The 12333-nt window shown below is 48.0% G+C and overlaps 1 protein-coding gene and 2 long non-coding RNA genes across 3 annotated transcripts in view; 2 read left to right on the top strand and 1 right to left on the bottom strand.

Annotated features, from left to right (window-relative positions):
- The first annotated feature begins 2182 nt into the window (after positions 1-2182).
- On the top strand, positions 2183-3217 carry LOC133217006 (uncharacterized). Its single transcript, XR_009726788.1, has 2 exons — positions 2183-2309; positions 3139-3217. It is a non-coding gene; the product is annotated as an uncharacterized LOC133217006 (long non-coding RNA).
- Positions 3218-7188: 3971 nt separating this feature from the next.
- On the bottom strand, positions 7189-8152 carry LOC133217020 (uncharacterized). The gene is made up of 2 exons (XR_009726794.1): positions 7916-8152; positions 7189-7431 (listed from the first exon to the last, which is right to left on the bottom strand). It is a non-coding gene; the product is annotated as an uncharacterized LOC133217020 (long non-coding RNA).
- Positions 8153-8306: 154 nt separating this feature from the next.
- Positions 8307-12333, top strand: part of SUMF1 (sulfatase modifying factor 1) — a 37007-nt gene continuing 32980 nt past the window's right edge. The window contains exon 1 of the mRNA XM_061362136.1: positions 8307-8513. Coding sequence (XP_061218120.1) covers positions 8310-8513 — 204 coding nt within the window. The 5' untranslated portion in view covers positions 8307-8309. The remainder of the gene's footprint in view (positions 8514-12333) is intronic.

The raw sequence follows: 12333 nt of genomic DNA, 5'->3' as shown, positions 1-12333 counted from the left end.
TTTAGAACCTGGAATATTTGCCGTGCGAGGAAACTCATTTAAAGTAGACGTTCGGAAAATAAACTAAAAATCCAGCACCTGGAAGTCTATTAACTTAGCCACAGAGAAACCACTGAGGGAAAGAAAGAGATACTGGCTTCATATCATGCTACACTCACACAGCTGAACGCTGCAAGGAAAACAATTCCAGTGTGGGTCCCTGGACCAGGCTCTGAGTCAGCAAGTCTTTTGGCTCAACAGGTTTGAAAGTCCTGGGATACGAGGCAAATTTTTGAGCACAGGAAAAGAAACTCAACTGCAAATACCAAAATGCACATTCAAGAAGTAAGAGACATGCAAAGGTACTGGCCCTCATTAATAAATAAGCAGTTACCACACACACACTACACTATGCATGACTTCAGGTCACTATATCTTCATAAGGCAACAATCTGGATTGTTTTAGCTATGTTTTCCCTTCCTGATCTGCGGCAGCTGAGCAGGCACTTGTGAACTGGTACACCTGATGCAGTAATTTAAACGTTTCACCTGTTGGAGGCTTTCTTTATATAAACCACTGTGAGCCACACTGAACCCACATGGCGCAAAGAGGTTTTGTACCAGAGGAGAAACTGACCAACCCCAAACCATCGCGGCTGCATGCAGCTCTTCAGCAAAGCACCCACTGCACCTGGGTAATGCAACAAGCGTCTGTGGAGCAACAGGCAGGGGAGCACCAAGGCAGTCTTCAGCCCCAAAACAACCGGTGTAACTAGCAATAACTGAGCTTTTAAGACTAGGTCATAAACCCGCTCAAGATTTGGGCACATCCCACGTACATGAGGAACGCACATGTGCCCCCTCCCCCTCGCTGAAGTCCAGCTATTGTAGTCCGGGAAACAGCTAAATATTTGGCCAGTCAGAGCAGTTACCAAGACCCTCAGAAGCATCCACCCCAGCTGCCCAGCTTTTGACCATTTAAGAATAAGCTCATCCATGGCCAAGTCCACCCCCCCAGCGCTCGCAATTGTTTACATAACGCGAAACACCCTCTGCAACCGTGCCTGAAGTGCGAGAGAAAAAACACGGGGAAACTTGGCGCGGACATTCTGCTCCACCGCCGAGGCCGGTCCACGGAGAGGGACGGCAGCGAGCCCGAGGGGCGACCCGGGCCGGGCCCAGCCGGGCGGCAGCGACACTGCGGGACCAGGCTCCAAGTAGCCGGCAAAGCGGAGAGGTGTCTGCCCCGTCCCGCGGGGGCTCCGGCTGCCGGGCATCCCCGCCGAGCACCGCTCCGCCGGACCAGCCTCAGCACCGGCCCAGCGATGGGTGACATCTCCCGCCCCGCGCCCGCAGCCCGGCGGTGGCCTGGAGAAGGGGGCTGCCCCGGCGGCCGGACCGAGCCGGGCTCACCGCTTCCCCCCCCAGCTGCTGCCGCCACTGCAGCCCCTGCCCGCGCCCCGTTCCCCGGCCCTACCTGTCTCCGGTGGCGGCGGGTCAGGCTAGCGCTGGCTAGGCAGCCCCATGCTGGCGGCGCGGCGCTGCCCGGTCCCGTTAGGATGGAGGCTGCGCCGAGCTCCCCCCGCCGCCTCAGCTGCACATCCACATGGTTACTGCGCCCGCAGCTCACCGCCGCGCACTATATACCCCCGCGGGGCAATCTGGGTAGCGGAGTCCTGCCGGCGCCGCGCTGCCGCCGCTGGGAGCCCCTTCGGGACAACAACTCCCGGCGTGCCCCGCGCCGCGCCGGCGGGCAAGGCGGGTCGGCCCCGCAGCTAACGGGGGCTGTGCCGCGACCCTCCCGGGCTGGGCTCCGTGCGGTCCGGCAGCACGGGCAGATCTGGACCTAGGGGACTCCGCACGGGTCCCCGGCACCTGGGGGGGCGGGAGGGAGGGAGGAACAGAGCTCCCGTAGCGCCCACCTGTAGCGCGTGCAGCGGCGCTGCTCGAGCCGCAAGGGGAGCAATGCAGGGAACATAAATACCTGGAAAAGGCCGGGCTTAGGAGTGTTCGGGAGGTGCCGAGCAGCCGAGGCATGCTCAAAGCATTGTGCTTAAACCACAAGGGGCTGTGATTTGGCAGGGTGGTCCGTGCGCGCTGTTTGCAGCCCCCGGGAAGTCAGTTCCTGGACGAGGAGAGCTGTCAACAGTTGGCGGTGGGAAAGTGCGGTAATGTGGAGTACACCAGCTGTTTGCAGGAAAACAGTCTGAAACTTCTAAAGTAGTGAGTTCTACTTGATTTTCTCTTTAGTAAGACCAGCATAGGGATGCCATTAATCTCAAAGCCAGTCTACTGACAACACAAGTTAACAGAATCATAGAATAGTTAGGGTTGGAAAGGACCTTAAAATCATCAAGTTCCAACACCCCTGCCGCCGGCAGGGACACCTCACACTAAACCATGCCACCCAAGTCTCTGTCCAAACTGGCCTTGAACACTGCCAGGGATGGAGCATTCACAACTTCCCTGGGCAACCTATTCAAGTGCCTCACCACCCTTACAGTAAAGAAGTTCTTCCTTATCTCCAATCTAAACTTCCCCTGTTTAAGTTTTAACCCATTACCCCTTGTCCTATCACTACAGTCCCTAATGAAGAGTCCCTCCCCAGCATCCCTATAGGCCCCCTTCAGATACTGGAAGGCTGCTATGAGGTCTCCATGCAGCCTTCTCTTCTCCAGGTTGAACAGCCCCAACTTTCTCAGCCTATCTTCATACGGGAGGTGCTCCAGTCCCCTGATCATCCTCATGGCCCTCCTCTGGACTTGTTCCAACAGTTCCGTGTCCTTTTTATGTTGAGGACACCAGAACTGTGCACAATACTCCAAGTGAGGCCTCATGACAGCAGAATAAAGGGGCAGGATCACCTCCTTTGACCTGCTGGTCACGCTCCTTTTGATGCAGCCCAGGATACGGTGGCTTTCTGGGCCGCTAGGGCACACTGAAGCTGGCTCTTGTTCATTTTCTCATCGACCAGCACCCCCAAGTCCTTCTCCACAGGGCTGCTCTGAATCTCTTCTCTGCCCAACCTGTAGCTGTACCTGGGATTGCTCCGACCCAGGTGTAGGACCTTGCACTTGGCATGGTTAAACTTCATGAGGCTTGCATCAGCCCACCTCACAGGCGTGTCAAGGTCTCTCTGGATGGCATAGAATCAACTAGATTAGAAAAGAGCTTTAAGATCATCAAGTTAAGACAGAATGACCAGCAATGATAAAAAAATAAGTACTATTTCCTTTTACTTATCACACTATGAAATTATCTGTCCTTAAATTACTACTCAAAGTATGCTGTCCATGATTATCCTGTACTTTTTATGCCCTCTGTAGGGTACACATGGCGGTGTTTCGCAGCACAATGTGCCTTGCAGAAGTGAATGCTGTGTTTGTACTGCTGAGCAGCTGCCTCCCTTTAATCAGCCTAAGGTGAAGAAACTGCTTCCCTCCTCTCACTTCCATCTCCACCTCCCTGCTGCCTTTCACAGCAGACAAATGGGATGGAACTGCTGTGCTTGTTTTCCTCTCTACCGTAGTGGACCAGCATTGGAGAAAGGGAATGAGTTCATATCAGCCAGTGGTCTGGTTTGACACAACCTACCGCTGTTACCAGTCCTTCATTAAAAAATAACATCAGAGGAGCTGTAACTATGGCTATCAAGCAAGAATATGCGAAAGTCCATGACTTAGGAACTGAAGTGAAGGTCAGTGAACAGAGTTCTACGATTCTCATAAATGGCTGCAATACTACACACCATTACTCATCAAAAAGTTGGCAGAGTAATGGTGCCTAATACCATTAGGTAATCCTAATGAATTCTCGTGTAATCAAATCTAATCTCTGGACGAGTTCAGTAGGCTGAGGACAGTGAATGGCCAGAACGTCTGGTGCACTCTGGCAATGACATAAGGACTGTCACCAGGGCCAGTGGCAAAGAGCTTTGCCCACTGAATACTGCCAGCAGTTACGCCAGCAGCATGCCTTGAAATACCTTCATTACTGAGTGCTAAGTAAGAGTAGCAGCAGTACATTAGAAACTGCATGCAGTGTATGACATAGTTTTGGGGGGGTTCCCACAGACAGAGTGTCTGGTCCCACAGCTACATTTAACCTGACTGTGTGAAGTTCCGAGAATATGAGATGCACAGGAGCAGGCAGAAGAGACGTGGGGACACTCTGCTCTATCCCAGCCTGCAGATCCTCAGCTTGTTGTCCAAAGAGTTGTACACATCTCTCCACACCTCCACAACAATCATGTCCCTACAACAATCGTGCTCCTGCTCCTTCTGCAGACTGTCAGTCTTGTGATGTGCAAAGGCTGCGTTTCTTCCCATGGAGTATACCTGTGGTCAGTTCTTCAAAGGCTGTGGAGTTCATGCTACTGAAGGCCCTTCAGCCAAAAATACTCATCAAATACTGCAAAGAACTTGCTAGATTTGAAGGGGTACCAGTGAAGACAAGATAATAATGAAAATTCCCAACAGTGGAAAATGCTTTCATTTCTCTTTAGAAACTTGCTTAGGGATGCTGCTGCAGGCATGGTGAGTTCATAAGGTTCCTATAATCTCACAGCTTTAGGAAGAAAGGAAGCCGTGGGACAGTCTGGGAATGAAAAATTTCCCACTCAGAAGTCCCACTCTGTGCCACTTTAAGAGTTATTCTCCTAAAGCAACTGTTTCACTGATAATATGAACTACAGAAGGCGGACCCTGAGACAAGGAGTAGAGTCCTGGCCTTAGATCACATGCTCGTAGATAAAGAGGGTCTAAGGAATGAGACTTGCCCAAGAATTCAGAGAGGAAATAGCGGAAAAAATCCCCAAACAGCTGCTTGGTAGATATCATGTCAGTCTTCAGAATGCTATAAGATGTTTAGCCCAATCCCATATGTGATTTCAGTCACAAGAAAACACCTTGTAATAGGTTGGGTGGGTTTTTTGCTGTTGAAGAACTCTGTTACTTCTTTTTGAACCTTATTCTGGTCCATCACTACCTTATTTGTAGCAGTTACGTGAATTCAACATTGATGAAAGATGTTAAGACAAAGTTTGAAGTCTTTTATTTGCAAAGAGTATGAACAGTGTTATTTTATGTTGCCAAATTTGCAACTATCTCTTGATTTCTTTGGACTCTTTTGGACAAAAAGCACTCCAGCCTGCTCGGTGGGTTTGCACACTTTTTTGTCTCTGCATTTGGTTCAGCTGCACAATCAGCAGCCCTGGAAGAAAAATGAGTGCAGAAGTATTCCAGGCAGCCACCAGGACTCTAAGGATCAAACTGTCTAATCCTGCTCGTGGCTGGTCTTCATAATGAGGTAGACGATCACAAAAGCTTCCCGTTGCCAGAGCTGGCCATGCCAGCACTGCAGCACTAAATGAAAAGCACTACAGACAACAGGCACAAACGCCAGGCAAAATCTCACCTTTTTGGCTAAGTGTTGAAAAGTCTCATTTCTATATTTTAATATTGATGAAATCAGTGTCTTAATCCTGAATCATGGTGCACTCAGGGTGCGGAAAGGGATAATTAAACCCTGTGTGGGAGATTAGCTGCCTGTGAACAAATGACTTAGAAGCACAAACACAATCAATACATGACACCAGCAAAAGTTCTCAAGCGTCCTCAGGATTAAAAACTGGAAGTTGGATGTTGCTCAAAAGCAAATTGTCATTGGAATTATTCCATCTAGTCCCCTGAGAGAAAAGGGAACATAAACCTTCCTGATGGAAGTACACAAATGATGCAGAAAAGAATTATAGGAAAACAAGCAATGAGAACGAGTGGGCAAGATACACTAGAGGACCATCCTCGCTCATCAGAAATTAGCTGGTTTTCTTCAATTCCATCATTACACAGCCAGAGTCCCACAGCTTTAATAAGGGGAAGTTATCCTGCCAGACTGTTGTCAGTTCTAGGAGATCATAGAATTTGGATATCTGGATTTTGCCATAATTTCAGTAAATTGCATTGCAAATTTGGAAGGAGAAAGGAAGTTACATTTACTTTGCATTTTCATAGAGATTCATTCATGCACAGGGCCAAGACCACTGCTTCAGCATAAAAGGAATGTTTACATTTTCTGACCCCAAAGCAGCACGGGTTGATTTTATGATTAAATTTGTATTCATTTGTTTTCCTGCACTCTGTTGCCTTTCAAACTATGTCACAGGGCAAAAGGGACTAATGATGGATAATTGAAATCCATCCTTGTGAAGGCTGCCAGCACTGTTATTCTACACACAGTAAAACCCATACAGCAAATACAGTTGTGTTCCTTTCCTGTACCAATACAAAACAAACAAAAAAAACCCTCCTTCACTATGGTCATGCTTTTTTTTTGCTGCAAAGTCATAATTTGTACAGGAAAAAATATATATTAAATATTTTGTATTAATATCCCACAGAATAAGTAAAGATTGCTTAGTGGAGGATCCAGAAAAAGATCCATTCTGTGGACAGTCCTGAACAGAGTATCTCACAAAAAGTAAGGATTTTCATGTACAGCACCAAAATCTTCAACAAATACAGTGAAATGCAGGGAAAATGAAGGAAAACAAGCACCTTACCCCAGTGTAGAAGGTATTGACAATTGTGGATTGAGACAGCTCACCATCCCCTGCCTTAGGCTATGTCCCTTGGCTGTGCAACAAGTATAAGGGAGTGCAAAAAGCAGCACCTTTCTGCCTGTGAATGAGGCAGCAGGACTTCAGATTTATGTCATGCAAAACAGCCAGCATCAGCACCTGCTACTCCCCCAGCCCCTTAGTGGGGGGACAGTGAGTGGGAAGAGCCTTTGCTCGGATCACAAAGACCCAGTCAGCCGAGCTGGCACAGAGTGGGGTAGTAATCTGCTTCTTGCTACTAACAGCAAATTGCTACCTCTCCCAAGAGCAAAGTAGGAGGCCACTGTGCCTCTAGAAAGTATGTTTCCATTCCTCTCCTGCTTGGCTTGTACACTGCTATGTTGCCATTCAACTGGGTTGTTACAAAGCGCTTCTCAGACACCTGCACCGAAAACAAAACCCCAAAAAATTGCAGGTAGAAGCGTTTGATGTTCACCTGGATAGAAAAGGTTTCTCCTTCTCCCTCACCAGTGGTATTTCCCACTCCTTCCATGTGATGCTTTTGCCATAAAGACTGTGTTGTACTTGATATAATCCATTTTGTAAGTGTGAAAAAACAAATTCCCAGGATAGACACACAGACAGAAGTGCCGGAGGAATTTCCCATTTCTTTATTTTTTCCTGTGTCCTTATCTTGAAATGGCATCGAGTTGCATCATCCCCCATTAAGAGAGGGAATGAGGGTACTCTGAGGAGGAATGCACGCAGCCTACATTACACACTGCTGTTGAGCACAGTCATAGGTGTAAACACGTTTTGGGCCTCAGACCTGCACCTTGTACGAGTCTCTGACATTAACGCTATCTGTATGCTGTGGGCTGTCCTTCAGCAATCTGCTGCAAAAGAGAGGAAAAGACAGCGCCTGAATCAGACATGAACAGCATCAAGGCCTCAAGAACACTCTCCCTGGTGCAAGTTACTAACAATGATTTCCAAGAGAGTTTGCAGAAGGGCCAGTCCTCGCTTCTGAGTGACACCTCCACAATTCGGACTTCCCCTCACTATGAGTATTGCTAACTAACGTCACTCGTCAGCTATAATGACCTCTGATTGTAGGTTTTGACATCTCAAAGTAGGAGTGCTACAGGTAACATCTACTTCCCTTTTTTCTTCCCCTGCGGAGGTGAAAAGAGCAGTAAATGGCCATGTTGTGCCAAGAAATTACACTGATGTGCAGTTAAGAAACTGTCTTTGGGAACACAGACCTATCTGCATTCACTTCACATAGGTATCTTTCTCAAGACAGTTAACTGTAACAAGTACTGGACGTACATCTTGAATAAACCTAAATACCCTATATAAACACTATGCATTAGGTACCAGAGCACTGGGCGCAGCGACTCTGCAATAGGACAGGTCCGTGTGCTTTACTTAGGCCGTGTTTACCTCAGCACCCCGTTATCTTTAGGGCGGACAGGACAAGTTCAGATCCCCTCAAGGCAGGGCTGCAAGAGGCGGCACGGCACAGCCCTGCCTCCCTCGCTCCCGCTTCCTCACTCTCCTCACGTACCTCTCGCAGGCAGAACCCGAGCTCTCCAAGGACCTGCGCGGTGTGAGCGGGCCAGCCCGGCGGGGCAAAGCCGCTTATCATGAGGTGCGTCCCGCGGGTGGGAACGGCTATAAACACACAGCTCAGGCACGGCAGCCCTGTGCTGCTGCCCCTTTAAGAGGAGGCCCATCACCTGACCGTGGGGGTAGGTGTGCTTCCGCTAACATGGCTGCGCCCGCTGTAGCCGGCGCTTGGTTATCCCGCTGTCGCTTTTTGCTGCTGCTGGGGCTGGCGGTGGCCGCTGGGGAGGCAGAGCCCGGTGGGGACTGCGGGTGCAGCGCCAGCCGGAGCCGCGGTGACGCGCGGGAGGCGGCGGCGCGGCGGTACTCGGCGGTAGTGAGTGGCGGACGGAGCGCTGGGCGCGGACCGGTAAGCGGTGGGGCGGAGTGCGGTGGCTGCGGCCGTGCCCTGAGACGGGAGCCGTACGGGCCGTAGGGCGGTGGCCCGGGGGGTGTTGGAGGTTCTCGGGCGAGCTTCTGTGCAGAAACTCGTGTGGAAGCCGATCTCTTGGGTCGGGGTTGTGAGGGCAGGGCTGAGGCACCGGGGCCTCCCTCGCTTTTCCCGCCCTTCACCTCAGGGAGCCCGTGCATCTCCCTCGCCGTGTGGATGCCCCCGAGGATGAGGAGAGGCCTGGGCTGTGCTGGCCGTGTGCTACTGGCCTCCCCCATCACCCCTCAGCGCTCCTCCCTGTGCAAGGAAGGTGACAAACGGGTTGTGGGTGTCTTTCTCGGTTGTTTGCTTTCGCAGGCCTCCCCCTGCCTCGAGCTGGTTACCATGGCGATACGTATCCACCTGAGCGGGGTTGTGGTTGCTGTACAGGCTGGTGAGGTGATATCTCTGCTAGTGAATTCCCATACTTGGTGAATATCAGTTTTCTGATCTGTTTACCCCCCTTGCTCCATCTCTTTTTAGGTGTCAATGAAATTGAAACGCTGATAGGTTATGTGCCATCTCTTCTGTGTTTTTCAGCAAAGCCATCATTTATGTATCCTTATCTAGGTATCCTTTCAGGCTTGCTTTTAGTGAAAGTCTCTTCAATTGCTTATTCCATTCTGTTGCTCTTGGTACTCTTCTGAAAGACACTGTCCCGTGCTCAGTATGCCTTCTTGATGAAGGCAGTGCTTAAAGTGGGTCAATGTGCTATGATATGCTATGACAGTGCTTACTGCAATGGGATACCAAAGCTTTTTGTGTTATTGGAGACCAAATGCCTCAGTATATGAGATATCTTCAGTTATTAGGAATGGGATTGCTGCTTCTTTTCAGGGAAAGTGTTAGCAAACTTTGGCAGTCAGAATTATAGCATAGCAGACTTGGATCTTGCTCTTGTGTGAGATGGCTTGCAAATGGGGTGTTTAGTGCTCGGCAGCTGTGTCAGGTTGCAAAAAGCCTGTGTCGTGCAGGCAGTGTGGGAACCTACCAAGTAAAGGGAGGGGTACTCAGTGGTTTTGCTATTGCAGGCTACAATTAAGGTATTTGATAATATATAAAGAGTATGAATCAAATAATTCATATTGCACTTGGGCCCTGTGTCGCTAATATATATTTAATGTAATAAATATTGGCATTTCACTGTGGGTCTCACTGTGAAAAAAAATGTTTCACTCTTGCTTTATAGAAGGCAGCTGGCATCTTCAGTAATATGCAATGAAAAGTAATTGCTCCTGGGTTTAAAGCTATGTCCACAGCATAACTTGATTATGCTTAGCTAGAAAATGCTTTTACCAAAAGGGAAGTGAGGGAAGAATTGGCTTCTCCTTCAACCACAGATGGGATTAGCTGTTTCCACTGCATTTTTAGAGCTGGGGAGCTGGCATTTTAATGGGTCTGCTCTAAATTGCAACAATACTTTTAACTAAGTATAATCATAGGCAGATGCGGTCCCTGTTGTTCAAGTTGAGCTTTGAGGACAATGAACTGCATGCGCTAGTTGAGTAATACAGTGAATTTGCAGACACTTATTCTTGCACACTCTACCTAATACAGCCAATGACATATCTGTAAGGTGCTGCTGTTTGGTTTCTGCCTCTATAGTTCAGCTTTGATATTTCTTGGAGATCAGTCCCTTGGCATTAGACACCTGTGTTTTAAAACTGGATGTTACAGCTGCTTCATTAACCGTACAGGTGTGGTTTCTGGATGTCGATGCAGAAAATCTGTTCTTCATTTAGTGTTGTATTCCATTGCTCTCAGGCTGAGGAGTGCTGTCAGACATCTTCTCAGCCTATGAGGTGTTATCATAAAGCTGAGTGTCAAAAGAGGGCCCTAATTTCTAAACATGAGGTGGAGCTGTGAAATGAGCCTTGCAAGGGGGATAATCCTGTGGAATCAATATTTGATGTCAGTCAGGCACAACACTAGTGGACATGCAGAAGTCTTGGCTGTCACTGTATGTGAACAGCAGGTTTCCAAGGAAGCCCATTCCTAGCTGAATGTACACCTACAATCTGCAGAGATGGTTCAGGTTTTGGACATGAATGCTAGGCTGAAAAGTGAGAGTTAGTTCTTCACATGCTGTTAGACAGCAGCTCACAAGTGAGCTCCAGATCTTGCTTTGAAGACTACTTCAGGGAGTTGTTTTAGCTACAGTGAGTTGGAAAGAGATTGGAAGGAAGTGGTGCAACTTTGTGCCACGTTGTCATTCCCTAAGTCCTAAAAAATGTAAGCAAATTTATCCTGAAGCCCTTTTATGGATTCGGTTAAAGACAATCTGTAAGTGCTCAGATTCTTTTTAGTGAAGAAAAATTATGAGGATGCAGCTAGCTTTAACTGTGGGTACTTCAAAGGAAAAAACTATTTATACCACTTCTTACAATGCCTGTTGCAAGTTAAGTGTTGCTGGGAGAGACCCAAGCAAAAGAAGACCTCTGTAGTGGAGAAAAAAACAATGACATTGGATATGTTGGGTGCTTCAGCTTCTCTAAGTAGGGAAAGGTATTGAATAGTTTATGTGAACTTTTTCTGATCATTTGGTGTGCTGGTAGTGGTGTAACTACATAAATAACAGTAAAATCCAGAAGCTGGAAGGTAACTGATGATTCTTTTTGTCTTCCTATTTTACGAGTTGCTGTGGGCACTGAGATAAACTGTGCTTGTGCAAGCATCTAACTTCATGAAGAGAATCTTGTAAAGTAAGAGAAAAATCCAACTACAGAAGAATCAAGGTCCTATAATCTAGATTGTGCTGCAAAATGGCTGTATGAACAAATTCCAGAGTTGACCTTCTGTGACCCTGCCTTGTCATCTAAATAATGTTACATCAGTTCACATTTTTACAACCTTACCTCTGCATTCTGGTTATGTTTAATATGGCCATTGCATAGGGTGTTATTCCACTGTGTTTGAACTGTTACATATCTAAAACTCAGTCTTCTTGCTCTGTCAGAATTTAAACTAAATTTCTGGAGCAGTGTTGGAAGTGTGCTAGTCTGGAAACTTATGAGTGAATGTTTCTGTTGTTAGACTTGAATTTCCTGCATACCAAACAATAGGATTTTGCAATAAACCCCCACTATCTCCTAGAATGGGCTTTGTTCATTTCAGGTTCTGTCAGTGTTCCAGCTGCTTGAATTCCTTGCAAGAGTAGTGTGTAATCACAGATCACTGCCAGGGTATGTTCAGGTGCCACGGGATTTCCTGCAGTGGATGCTTACATCGGTGCTCGATGGCTTTCTTGGGGCTCACCCACTCAGAAACCTCTTGCCAGAGGTGTGAGGTGGCTGAATTCAGTGTGAGTTAGGGGATGAGGGTAGCTCAGGAATCCCAAACAGAAAGCAGAGGGAGTTTTCGTCTCCAGTTCTTTGACCTGTTGGTGATGAGTTGGGTGACTTCTTGGTAAGCCAGCTCTTGTGCAGTCAGCCCTCGAAATATCACCTGCCCATCAGGAATATTTTACAAAGTCCGAGCTGTCATTCCTTATTCCAGCACAAGCTTCTGAGCAGGGACCATGGATGCTCTTGTTTTTTGGGTGAGGAGTGTGTTTCTCTGTCTGTGGTCCTTTGTCTTCTTGGAAAGAGCCTACTAAAACTGAAGGAAAATGTGTTCTGTTTCTCTGGAAACTGGCTGAGGCCTTAGAGGGGAAAAACATCACTGAAATAGTTAAAATATTATCCTGTTATTTGTCCTTCTGAATCTTGAGGCTCTTGCCCAAGGCCGGTCTCCCAGAGGAGCAGGACATAATTGACTTGAA

This window comes from Neopsephotus bourkii, unplaced genomic scaffold (assembly GCF_033783945.1).
Source record: "Neopsephotus bourkii isolate Nb327-2 ecotype Australia unplaced genomic scaffold, CSIRO-AGI_Nbou_v1 NB_1080, whole genome shotgun sequence".
NCBI classification, from domain to species: domain Eukaryota; kingdom Metazoa; phylum Chordata; class Aves; order Psittaciformes; family Psittacidae; genus Neopsephotus; species Neopsephotus bourkii.
Note: the sequence above shows the minus strand (reverse complement) of the source record. Positions and strands in the feature narration are given on the sequence as shown.